The sequence below is a fragment of the Camelus dromedarius genome, chromosome 1 (assembly GCF_036321535.1).
Source record: "Camelus dromedarius isolate mCamDro1 chromosome 1, mCamDro1.pat, whole genome shotgun sequence".
NCBI classification, from domain to species: domain Eukaryota; kingdom Metazoa; phylum Chordata; class Mammalia; order Artiodactyla; family Camelidae; genus Camelus; species Camelus dromedarius.
The window spans coordinates 95,300,721-95,312,759 of NC_087436.1; the positions used below are offsets into that span (position 1 = coordinate 95,300,721).

The 12,039-nt window shown below is 40.3% G+C and overlaps 1 protein-coding gene and 1 non-coding gene across 5 annotated transcripts in view; one reads left to right on the forward strand and one right to left on the reverse strand.

The window, feature by feature from the left end:
* The first annotated feature begins 3,660 nt into the window (after positions 1–3,660).
* Positions 3,661–3,766, forward strand: LOC116149149 (U6 spliceosomal RNA). The gene has a single exon (XR_004132773.1). It is a non-coding gene; the product is annotated as a U6 spliceosomal RNA (small nuclear RNA).
* Positions 3,767–7,275: 3,509 nt separating this feature from the next.
* The window catches only part of KLF3 (KLF transcription factor 3), a 43,863-nt gene continuing 39,099 nt past the window's right edge, over positions 7,276–12,039 (reverse strand). For all 4 annotated transcript variants that reach the window (XM_064487487.1, XM_010980402.3, XM_064487489.1 and 1 more), the window contains one exon: positions 7,276–11,241. In XM_064487487.1, the coding sequence (XP_064343557.1) occupies positions 11,060–11,241 (182 nt within the window). In that variant the 3' untranslated portion in view covers positions 7,276–11,059. The remainder of the gene's footprint in view (positions 11,242–12,039) is intronic.

The window sequence follows — 12,039 nt, forward strand, 5'->3', positions numbered from 1 at the left end:
CACATGTCTGGGTCAGGCTTCCTGGGTCAGGCTTCCTGGAAATACATTCAGAGACAGAGATTTGCATGCACATGGTGTAATGCGGAACAACACCTGTAAAACAGAGTGAGACTTACACGAGGGTGCGGGGAACAGGATTGGACCGAGGGAGATGAGAAGCTTCATTTAATTTTTGGAAAACCTAATGGAACATATTAAATGCTTTCATAGAAATGAAACCATTTACAAGTCTAGTATTTCATGTGTATCTAGTTGCTAATGTAAAAATTCAGTATCATACTTCATGCAGGTTATGTCTAACCCTGTTTTTATTGTGTGCTTTTTTTTTTTTTTTGCCCTTTCATTTTCAGCAGTTTGATTATGATGTGTCTGGGTAGAGATTTCTTTGGGTTTATCATTTAGGGGATTCAATCAGCTACTTGAATTTGTAGGGTTTTTTGGGGGAAGGGGGTTGTTTGCCTTTCGACAGATTAGGGGAGTTTTTAGACATTAGTTCTTTAAATATTTTTTTAGCCCTATACTTTCTTCTCTTTGGGGACCCCAATGACACTAACGTTAGCTCTTTTGTTATTCTCCCACAGGTCCCCAAGTCTGTGTTCGTTTCTTTCAATCCATTTTCTCTCTGTTGTTCAGACTGGATAATCTGTATTGATCTGTCTCAGAGTTTACACTTTCCTCTGTGATCTGTTATTGTGCTCAATAGGGAATAGTTTTATTTTGGATATTGTGCTTTTCATTTCTAAATTGCTATTTGATTTTTTTTAATATCTTTTATTCCTTTGCTGAGATTTTCTAGTTTTTCATTTGTTTCCAGAATGTTCATAATTGCTTTTAAGATAATTTTTATAATACTTCCTTTAAAATTTTTGTCAGACAATTCCAACAGTTCTATCCTTAGGTGTTAGTATCCTTTGATTCCTTTTCTCATGCAAGATGAGATTGTTCTGGTTCTTGCCATTTGGATTGTGTCTTAGAAATTCTGTGCATTATGTTAAGAGACTCTGGTTCCTCTTTAAATGTACTATTTTAGCAAGCAGTCAACCCATTTAGATTTAGAACACACATCCTGGCCCACTTTTGTGGGCTGTGGTTTGAATGTTAATTTAACTTTTGAACTTTTGCAGTACCATTCTGGTCTGCCCCACCATGTACTACTGAGAGGCCAGTCTGAAACCTGGGCGGTATTCCACACTGTGGTTCTGTTCTCAAAAGCTTTTGATGTGTTGATTCTGGTCAGTTTAATGCTTGAGCCACTCAGAGATGAACCTGGGACTTCATACCTAGATTTTAAATGTCTCTTTCTTCTTTTCCATCTTCTCCATATTCCTTTCCCAACTCTCGCTGGAAGCAGAAGGGGACGCTGCCTCTTTGCTGCTGAGTGCAGGGTGGGCATTGTCCACAGGGCTCCACCCCACAGTCTCTCACCACCATGCTTGGTGGCAGGAGGAGAAGCCTGATTCTGTACGTTTATTTAGTGTGGAGCAGGATACTCGACAGGGCTCCTCCCCACAGCGGAAAGGGAAGGGGAGCCACTTCTTTGCTTGACATTCACTTAGTGCAGAGTGGGGATGGTGACTGGGTTCCGTCCCAGAGACTCTGCAGCATGGTGGGCAATGGCCAATGGGGGATATTCCAGCTTTTATGGCATTTGCCTGGACCAGGACAGCTGTAGTTAAAAATGTTCCACCTACTTCTTGTCCGTTGTTGAGAGAGAACAGGTTTTTCTTGGTTTGCTGTTTTTGTTATTGGTTGTTTCTTTGTACCTAGTAGTAGTTCCAGGTTGTGGGCTGCTACACCACCAGACCAGGATACATGGCAGGAAATCAAACAAACAAACAAAACACTACCCCAAGGATCTTATTTCTGGGTTGTCCCTCAAGTCCTGAGCTCTCCAGCCAGTCTACCATCTCCTCTCCACCTTTTAGAGTCTACTTACAGTTGCTTTTATGTTTTACTCTAGAGTTCTCAGTTGTAATTAGCAGGAGAAATAGAGTGGAATGGGCTTATTCATAGCTTGAGTGCAACCAGAGGCCCTTTTCTTAGGGCTTTGATTAATCTCATTGTGTCTGTAAATGTACTTATTTTATCGTTTTTTCTGATAATTCCACCATACGACTTCCTCGAGTGTGTCATTTGCAGTGACTGCTGACCCTTGTTTGCAGTGTTTGTTAGTTGGGCATGTGAACTTAAATTAAAGTAGGGCTTTCTCTGTGTCATAGACTAAGGGTATGTTCTTCTAGAAGCATTTTGCATTTTGTTGATGTTCAGGGATTTATGTAGAAGGTCTTGGTTTCAGCTACTACAATCAAATTCTTGTGATATTGGTAAAAAGATGATGCATAGATTAATGAAACACAAAGTCCAGAAACTGACCCATGCATATATGGTTAGCTGACTTTTTTGACAGAGACGCAAAGGCAAATTAATGGAGGAAAAAAATCTCCATTAATCTTTTAAAACATGATGCTGGAACAACTGGACATGTATATTAAAAAAGTGACCTTGACTCATACATCATATACAAAAATTAACCCCAAATGGGTCACAGACCTGAATGTAAAACATAAAACTATAAAACCTCTAGAAGAAAAAATAAGGGAAAAAAATCCTTGTGACCTTGAGTTAGGCAAAGATTTCTTAGAATGCAAAAAGTATGATCCATAAAAGAAAAAAATTGATAAATTAAATTTCATCAAAATTAAACACATCAGCTATTCAAAAGATACTGTTAAAGAGAATGAAAAGACAAGCCACAGACTGGGAGAAAATATTAGCAAAACAGGACTTACACCCAGAATATAGAGTGACTTCTCAAACTCAATAGTAAGAAATCAAATAACCCAATAAAAAGTGGGCAAAATACATGAACAGAAAGTCTTACTCCACCAAAGAAGACATGTGGATAGCAAATAAGCCCATGAAATAGGTTCATCATAAATTATGAGAGAAATACAAATTAAAAGCACAATGAGATACTGTTCAACCTATTAGGATGGATAAAACAAAACAAGACACTTGACAGTACCAAGGACTGACGAGGTTGTGGATTGCCTTGGAACTCTCATACATTGCTGGTGGAAATACAAAACTGGGACAGTGACTCTGGAAAACAGCTTGGCAGTTTGTTGGAGGACTAAACATTTACTGACCACGCAATCTAGCAATCTTACTCTTAAGCATTTGTCCAAGAGAAATGAAAACTGATGCTCACACAAAAACCCGTAGGTGAATATTTGTAGCAGCTTTATTCACAACTGCCTCAAATGCGAAACAATCCAAATACCCTTCACCCAATGAATGTATAAACACAATGTGGTACAATCATATTAAATAATTAAGAGGAATAAACTACTGATACATGTAATGACATGAATGAATCTCAAATACAGGATGCCAAGTGATAGAAGCCAGACTCAAAAAGCTACATTCTTTCTGAAAAAGGCAAAAGTATAGGGAAACAAGTTAGGCCTGGAGGAGGGGGTTGACTGCAGAGGGGCCTGAGAGAGTATTCGGGAGGATGGATTTGTTCTATGTCTTGACTGTAGTGACCACATAACTGTACATGCCTGTCAAAACTCATTGGAATGTACACTAAAAATAATATTTTTTCTTTATGTAAATTATATGTCAATGTACCTAATACTTAAAAAAAGATATTAAGTGCTGGCTTCGGCAGCACATATACTAAAATTGGAACATACAGAGAAGATTAGCATGACCCCTGTGCAGGGATGACATGCAAATTCATGAAGTGCTCCATACTAAAAAAAATGTTAAGTCTCATTTACGGAAATCAGCAACATTTCCTTCTCCTTCACCCCTTAGAAAGTTCTAGCTGTGCAATCATTGAAGAATTAGTAGTATTTTTCTAGTTAAGGGATGGATGGGGCCTGGGATGGTAGGGGAGGGCATCCCAGAGGATGGCTTTGTATGAGCAAAGGCAGGCACATGTGAGTCTCATTTTGAGAGGAGGCACTAAAGTGGCCCGGAGGCACCCAGACTGGAAACCCATGTAATAGTTAAGAGAGCAGGCCCTGGCATTAGACAGCTTGAATTTGAACTTGGCTCTTCCACTGCCTATCTTTGTGACCTTGGGTAAGTTACTTAACCCGACTGTGCTCAATTTCAATCTGTACAAAGAGAATGACAATAATTACATATTTTACAGTTTTGAGAGCTAAACTAATTAAGACTCACAAAGTGCTTTGAATAGTGCTGAGCATACAGTAAGTGCTCAATTAATGTTAGTTGTTATTACCCATTTGCTCCTTCAACATACCTTCCCTTAGTATCACTTTGTGCCTGGCCCTGGACCTTGGACATCTGGAATAGAATCATCTTTGGATGATCTGAGATCTAGTGAGGGAAGGAGACAGATGGGTAAACTGAAAATGCAGAGTGGTAAGTGCTAATAATTGAGGGAAACAGAAGGGTTATGGGGACACAGAAAAAATTAGGGAGAGAATATCTCTATTGAGAGGGTGAGTGGAGTTTCCCCAAGGAAATCCCAAAGAAGCGGTTACATTTAAGTGGGATTTTGAAAGATGAGGATGAGTTGGCCGAGTATCTCCCAGAATAGCTTGTGCAACTATCAGAGTCACAGAGTCTGAAGAGTGTTTGAAGGTTCTTGGGGAAAAAGATAAAGAGAAAAATTTTATGATAATAGATTGAGGCTTTAAAGGGAATAGGGCTGAATTAAGAAGAACCATTTCAGGTGCAATGATGGCCACGGAAGGATTTTAAACAGGTGGATAATAACATGATCAGATCTTTGTTTTAGAAGGATGGTCCTTGTGGCTGATGTGGAGGAGGATGATTGAAGTCAGAGAGTGAGGGGACTTCTGGGATAGTCTAGGAGGCCTGAACTGGAGCAGTGGAATTGTAATGGACATGAGAGGACAAATTCAGGAGAAGTTTCAGAGGTGACCGTTGGATGTGAAGGGGTGAGAAAGGTGCTAGCATCCAAGCTAAGACAAGAACTCAGATTCACCTGTTCTTTCAACCACTATCTAATGTGTGGTTCTGAGGACACAAAGGTGAACAAGTCCCACCCCAACCCACAGGGTTCTCATTCTGATGGAGAAGAGAGTCGTGAACAAATAATTAGAGTGTAATGAGTGAACTCAAGGAGGCAGGGGCAAGTGTGTAGATCAAGAAGTGGGGCCTGAGGATGCTGGGTTGAACATGTGCTGGGGTTTCAGTTTCACTGAGGGATTGCAGGAGCATAGCTGTGAAGGTGTGAGACTGACCGGGAAGCAGTTGGACTTTGCAGCAGGAGATGAAATCTGGAGCAGATCCATAAGCCTTGAAGGTCTTCAAAGGCCTCCTCTCCCAGACAGAGTTCTGTAGAAGCCAAGTCCTTGGGCTGATGAAGTTCTCCAGTGTGATGGTTAATTTTGTCAACTTGACTGGGTGACAGAGTGCCTAGAGTTAACATTATTTCTGGTTGTGCCTGTGAGGGTGTTTCTGGATGAGATTAGCATTTGGATCTGTGCAGTCAGTAAAGTACATGGCCTCCCCAATGTGGGTGGGCATCACCCAGTTCATTGAGGGCCTGCACTGAACACAGAGGTGTAGGAAGGAAGAATTTGCCCCTTTTGCTTCCTGTCTTCATAAGCTGGGACACTGGTCTTCTCCTGCCCTTGGACTTCACACCACTGGTTCCCCTTGGTTCTCAGGCTTTTGGACTAGCCTGATAGTCCACATCACTGGTTTTCCTGGGTCTCCAGCTTGTAAATAGCAGATCATGGGACTTCTCAGCCTCCATCATCATAATCCGTAATCCCATACAAAAAATCTCTTTATATACATACACATGTATCCTATTGGTTCCATTTCTCTGGAGAACCCTGACTGATACACTGAGTCTTGAGAAGGAGGAAACATTGAGTGTGCTCAGTGTAAAAGAGATCCGGTCTAGGAAACTGCAGGTGCAGTTTCTGGCTTCTAGCCTTAGCACGGACTACTCAGGATGCCCGCAGGGAATGCAAAACCAGGGACAGAAAGAGCAGAAACACTCAAAGCAATAAAGATGTCTAGATTTGTTGAGAACCGTCCCCCACCAAAGTAATACATTTGAGAAGAATTCGAAAACAGAGCCTTTCCTTTAAGGCTCACCAGACTTGATATCCTGCCCCCAGCAAGGCTCCTAGTCCCTTCTTCGATCGACAGCATTTAAAATATAGGGCAATGATTGCGTATTTTGTGCATGTGTGTGCTGAACATCCCTCCTTTCTTCAACCATCCCTCAAAGAAGTTTGTTTCTTGTAAAATCTCTATTTGTCACCATTGTGATCCCTCACCCAGGGAGCATCCAACTTTCACGAAGTATTTCCTTAGAAGGCTGGCTCTCATTGTGAACTCAGCAGGTGCCATCTCACCCATATATGAAGTGTGGTGGGAGGATTCCAGCCAATCATCTGGACTCGTCCAAGATGATATATTCCATTAGGATGTTAACAGTCGTGTGTAACATTGAGCTTGCAGTCAACTATCATAGTATAGAAGCAGAGAAGTTAACAGGAGAAAGCTAATGGAGAGAGTACTCTGAAAGCTGAATTCAGCCTCCTCCTCAGCCTACTTCCCCTTAACCTGTGAAGGTGAGTCATGGGACAAGTGCCAGCCAGACATCACTTCATGTTATGCAAAGATGAAGTCTGGCTGGAGGAAGCTGCTGAGACCTAAAAAGCCAGTGTCTCAGCCTCGGTTACATCTAGGGGGAGGGCGGGGGGACATTTGGCCTTTAACAAGAACTCTAAATGCCCACCAGAAACTACTTGTTCCTATGATGCTAAGGATACCGCAGCATCCATGGAGATGGCTGACTGACGGCTTGAAAATGTTTATCCGGAATTACTCTTTAATGGTTACTATCCTATTCCTGATTCCCTACTGCTCAAGCTGTGATTCCTGATCTTTCATTCGAAAATTCAAAATATTACATACAAGGCACTGAAAATACCTTTTGGAAGGAGATAGGGTCATAAACAAAGTATTTCAAGAATGCACTAGTGAGTTTGCAGGTTTATGCTGGGTTGTCTACAAGTTTATGGTTTGTACTTAGAAGACTTCCCGTTATCAGAAAACCAGAGACATAGCTTTAGCGAAGACTGAACTCATACAGTGCATCTTCCAGTTAGATTTGTTTTTCTTTCCCTTCACTAGTGACTGCCTATCCAAGGGTGATTTACGTTGAAATGTCTATAGAGGGCCTCTTACATGTTACATTGCTAAGTTTTGTTCCAAGTGATCACTGCATACATAGTACTCACATGATCACATTTAATATTCTGATGGTTTTATTAACAAGTATATAATACATATATTGCATACTGTATATAGTATATGAGGACTGTACAGTACAAATTTATGTTCACAGTTTGACATGACAAAATGTCATTACTGAATTCCCATTGGACTACAGAGTAGAAACAGAGAAGGTACATTAAACATTCACATCTTTAGTAAGAAAGATTACCAAAATGTTTCAGTATTTGCAAGTATACTAATGCATGCTAAAAACCTTTACCCATTCAGTCTTATTAGCTTATAAAATATATTACACTTTATTAAAAATTTCTGCATAGTTTATACAAGTATTAAAGTACTGTAAATGTAATAATCCTGCTACACTTGCAGGTATGGTTTAAGAGATGCTAAGCAGAAAGATTATTTTGACCCACTAACACTAAATACATAACAGCAAAAAAAAGAAAAAAAAAGTGCTAGTATTTGTAAAACATAATATTGTTGTAGCCCTCGTTTAATGCATGTAAAATGGCTTTGTAAATGTATTAAGTGAATTTGCAATCATTTAGAAATTGTTAACCTTGACCAAGAAGAGACTAAAGACAACTGTGAGCAACTTCATGTGTGACAGCAATTCCTTCAAGATGACAGTGTATTTTCAAACCAATCAAAATATTTTAAAACTTAGATCTGAGATTGTCTTTGAAACAATCTAATCAGGAATGATGTCCAGATAGACAGTTATCAGCAATAGTTTTTCAAATTCCACATTAGTGCAACACTGATAGTGCAGATGGGTGTTTAATAAAATATACACATACGTATATAGTTCCCCTGTAAATCTGTCCCAAGGCTCTTGAAACTTCTGGTATTTAGCATTTCCTTAGTTGAACATAGCTATGCTGCTAACACGTTCTCCAAGCCAGGCGATGTAGAATGTTAATGCCCATTTATGATGTAGATTCGCATTTTAGAACTCTAGAATATAATGAATGCAGATTTTCATTTTTCTGACTTCTTCTCCATGATGACACTTGGATAATAATCAAAGAATTCTATAACAAACAGAATTTACAACACTAACTTCGTGTTACAAATCATTCTCATCAATTTAAAATATTGCAATTAAAATCACCATTGATAGTTAACATGGCTTATTATCAAAACCACACGTTCAAGGGCACCTTATCTTGTATTGGAGGTCTTCCACCATAATAGCTAAAAATTACTAAGAGACTAAATTTCTCAACTATCATAGTAAAATACAAATATATATAAAAAAAGGAAAATTTGTTACAAGCCAATTGGTAACTAAAGTATACAGACCAGCATGGGAACAGAGAATAGCTTCCCTGGTTGCTTTTTTCAGGGTTAAAATGAAATCTTTGTTAACAAACTGTTAGTATCACCTGAGCAAGCTGAATAGTAATGTAATAGTCCTGGCAGGGTCTTGCTTGCTTTTTAGAAAAAAATTTAAATATGCCATAGCAAACACATCAAATTCCATGAGAACCCATGAAGATTTCTATTAGCTGGACTTAGACTCAAAGCTCATTAGTCAAATATCAACTTGACCCTTTCTTGCCACTTTTCCCCACCTTCTAGGTGGGTCAGAACATACATAAACTGGTTACTTCCATTAAAACAAAGAAGCTCTTCTTACTCCAACGTAATTCTTCGGTGCGTTGTGGAAGGACCATTTCAAGCAATAAACACTTTGGCATGAAGGTGGCTAACATTTACAATACAGACAACACCTACGTGCCCAAGAGCCATTTTTTAAATCCCTCAATTCATGTCATAGTTGCAAAAAAAAAAAAAAAAAAAAAAAAAAAAGCGCCTAATAAGGATGTTTTAATATTCTAAACAAATCTTGCAGTGCTTAAAATAGAAAAAAAAATAAAGAAAATAAAAACCAAGTGCCAAGATGACAAATTACTTTGCATTTCTCAACTACATCTCCTCTCAGTTGGTTCCGAGGGGCTGATAAGCGGGGTCTCTGAGGTGTGCAGTCCCTACAACTACCTTTTATTAACACAGCGCCATCAGAGTAAGCTCCCCACGTGGTTTGCAGGCCTCCAGAGTCACTCACGCACCGATGTCTCAGAAACCAGTGACTGTATTCCTCCCAGGTAGGGTTGTGTTGGATCCTGAGTTGTGGCTGGGATCAGTCTTCAGGATTCCATTCTTCTCTCTGCTCCTCCATCCTTTGTCGAGGGATGAAGGTGCGTCTGCTTATACGCACTCACATTTAGACCACTGCCGCCCAATTTCTTCAAATTTAGGACCAATGGCATTTCTACGCATGAATTCTTTTTATTGGCATTGATACTCTGGTGCTCAAAAGCCTGCTTTTGAAAAACTTCCCTCAAATAATGGTGCTATTCATCTTCCACATAAACACGAGTGATTTTCGGTTTGTTCCTCTGACAGGATCCCAGATAATGAAAGGAGATTGCCGGCTCCAACAGGAAACGTTTGGGAATTTCTGAGCTACATATATGAATCCCTGAACTGTGGTTTTCTAGATTTTTCAGAAATCTGTCCCTCAAAGAAAGCTATGTGTGCTTCACAACTATATATTTACAAATAGTGTCACTCAGGTCTTAAATGGAAGGAAACTAATAAAGCATTAGCAGGTATGTGTCATGAACAGAGATGACAGGCAGTCTGGCACCGGACAGCTCACATGAAGAGTTACCGTAGGAGAGCTCTATGATAATTTGATATGGGAATACAATGGCCACTCAACGTTTCCCTGTTTGCAAAAGTGGTGTTAAGCAGGTTGGGGAAGAGGTCACTCATACCCTTACTCAAAAGATTTTTTTTTTTACCATTATTGGGCAAATACTTTTGTGGTGTCCCTACGATCAATGCTTGGCGATCCACATTAAGGACATCGTAAGAATGGAGACGGGTGCGTGGATAACCCCATCAGCACCTGGCTTTGCAGTGGGGTCCCGCACAGCTAAATCTGCATGGAGATCAAAGCTCTAGGAGCGTGCTGCCCAGCTAACCAAATGATGAATTCTCACTGAAAAGCCTTAGCCCAGCAGGAGAGGCTGGCTTCCCCCTTCACCCGCCCTGCTCAGCCCCTGTGCTCCGACTCCATGTTATGCAAGTACAGCATTCATCCCCTCCACGGAGGACATCGCTCACCTAAATCAGCAGCTCTGGCTCACCTCCCAGTGGCGGCAAAGACCTCCTTAGTAGCTGGAGGCACAAAGGAGGGTAAAGGATGTAAATTTAGATGAAGTGCTAAATCCAAGTTGACAAGTTGGATTTGTGCAGGACAATGGAAGAGCTGACTGCACTAGTCTGACATCCTGCTGCTTGGCTGTGGAAGGCTCCACCTTTCTTTTCACCGTGGAGCTGAAGGCCATCGCAGGGCTCAGAGGTCTGGATGTCTCTGGCAAGGACTAGCAGGCTGGATACTGTATTTCTAATACATTTACTTTGACGTTCTTTTGAGGAATACATGGAGAAACCGACAATTGGTTGTTACTTTACATGTTCCCTTGTTCTCATAACATTAAACGTATCTCTAAGAAGGGTTTGCTTAGCATCCCCAGAAAAGGAAAAAAAAAAAAAGTGTTCACATTCTTTAGGTCTGACCCGTGGTAAGGAGAGGGAGGATTAGAGAATATTTACTACTGACCATATGGAAGTTTGAATGATAGAAATTCAGAGATTCAGACCAGCTGAATCCAAATTAAAATGTACATGTAAAAAATGAATTAGATAATGGAAGAGAGGGCAGAGAGAGAGCTGGGTGAGTGGGGAGCCACGCGGAGGCGGGAGACGGACGCATTCACACGAGCATGTGGCGCTTCCTGTGCAGGGCCAGGTGGTCAGAGCGGGAGAAGCTGCGGTCACAGTCTGGACACTGGAAAGGTTTGATTCCAGTGTGTTTTCGGAAATGTCTTGTGAGTTCATCAGACCGAGCAAACTTCCATGTGCATCCTTCCCATGTACATTTGTAGGGTTTTTCTCCTGCAGAAAGAGGAGGAAAAGTGTTTATTTTTTTTTTAAAGCAATAGGATATTAATAACCAAAGACAGTAAATATTTTTGAGCTATAGCTCTTGACAAATGTTATTTCCAAAATATGTTCATACGTTTGTCCCTTATAAACCAGTGCCTTATAAACCACTACGGGACAAACAAAAATTCATTAATTGTCTTAATATTTAATGAGCTCTCTGTCTCCAAAGAGGGGTGGGTGTATATTTCAAGAGTTCTTAAAGCATATTTATGGCACTGAAACCCATTCTGAGGGGCTACCAAATAATTTCAGGTTTGCCCTCAATAGTGGGGATGAATAACTTAGCACCTGGTGATCTGTATTTATTGCTCTCCAAGCCATAAACCTACTTAGTTGCTTAGTTTTATGCCGTGCTATCCATTCAATGAGAAGTCCAATTGGGAAGTTTGAGAGATTTTCTTATTCTTTTCAACAGTTTTCTAAAAACTTGAAGTCTTTGAAATACGTCAGGGATTTCAACATTTTATTTTTTGTTCAGTCAATGATGACAATGCCTAAGTATAAAGCTTTAATTCGGATGCACAGAAAATACAGTAATTCCTCTCCATACTGTGACAAGTCAGGTTTCTATAACCCCCTCCTGTGGGATACTGATCATATCAGGTGCGGAACAGGAGACCCTTGTGGGGAAATCGCTGGGACAGCCAGCATGAAGTTCCTTACAAATAAAAGGGCTGTAAATGAAAGCCCTACATATTTAAATTAATAATAACAGGTAGTGGGCATCACAGATTCATTCCCATTTAC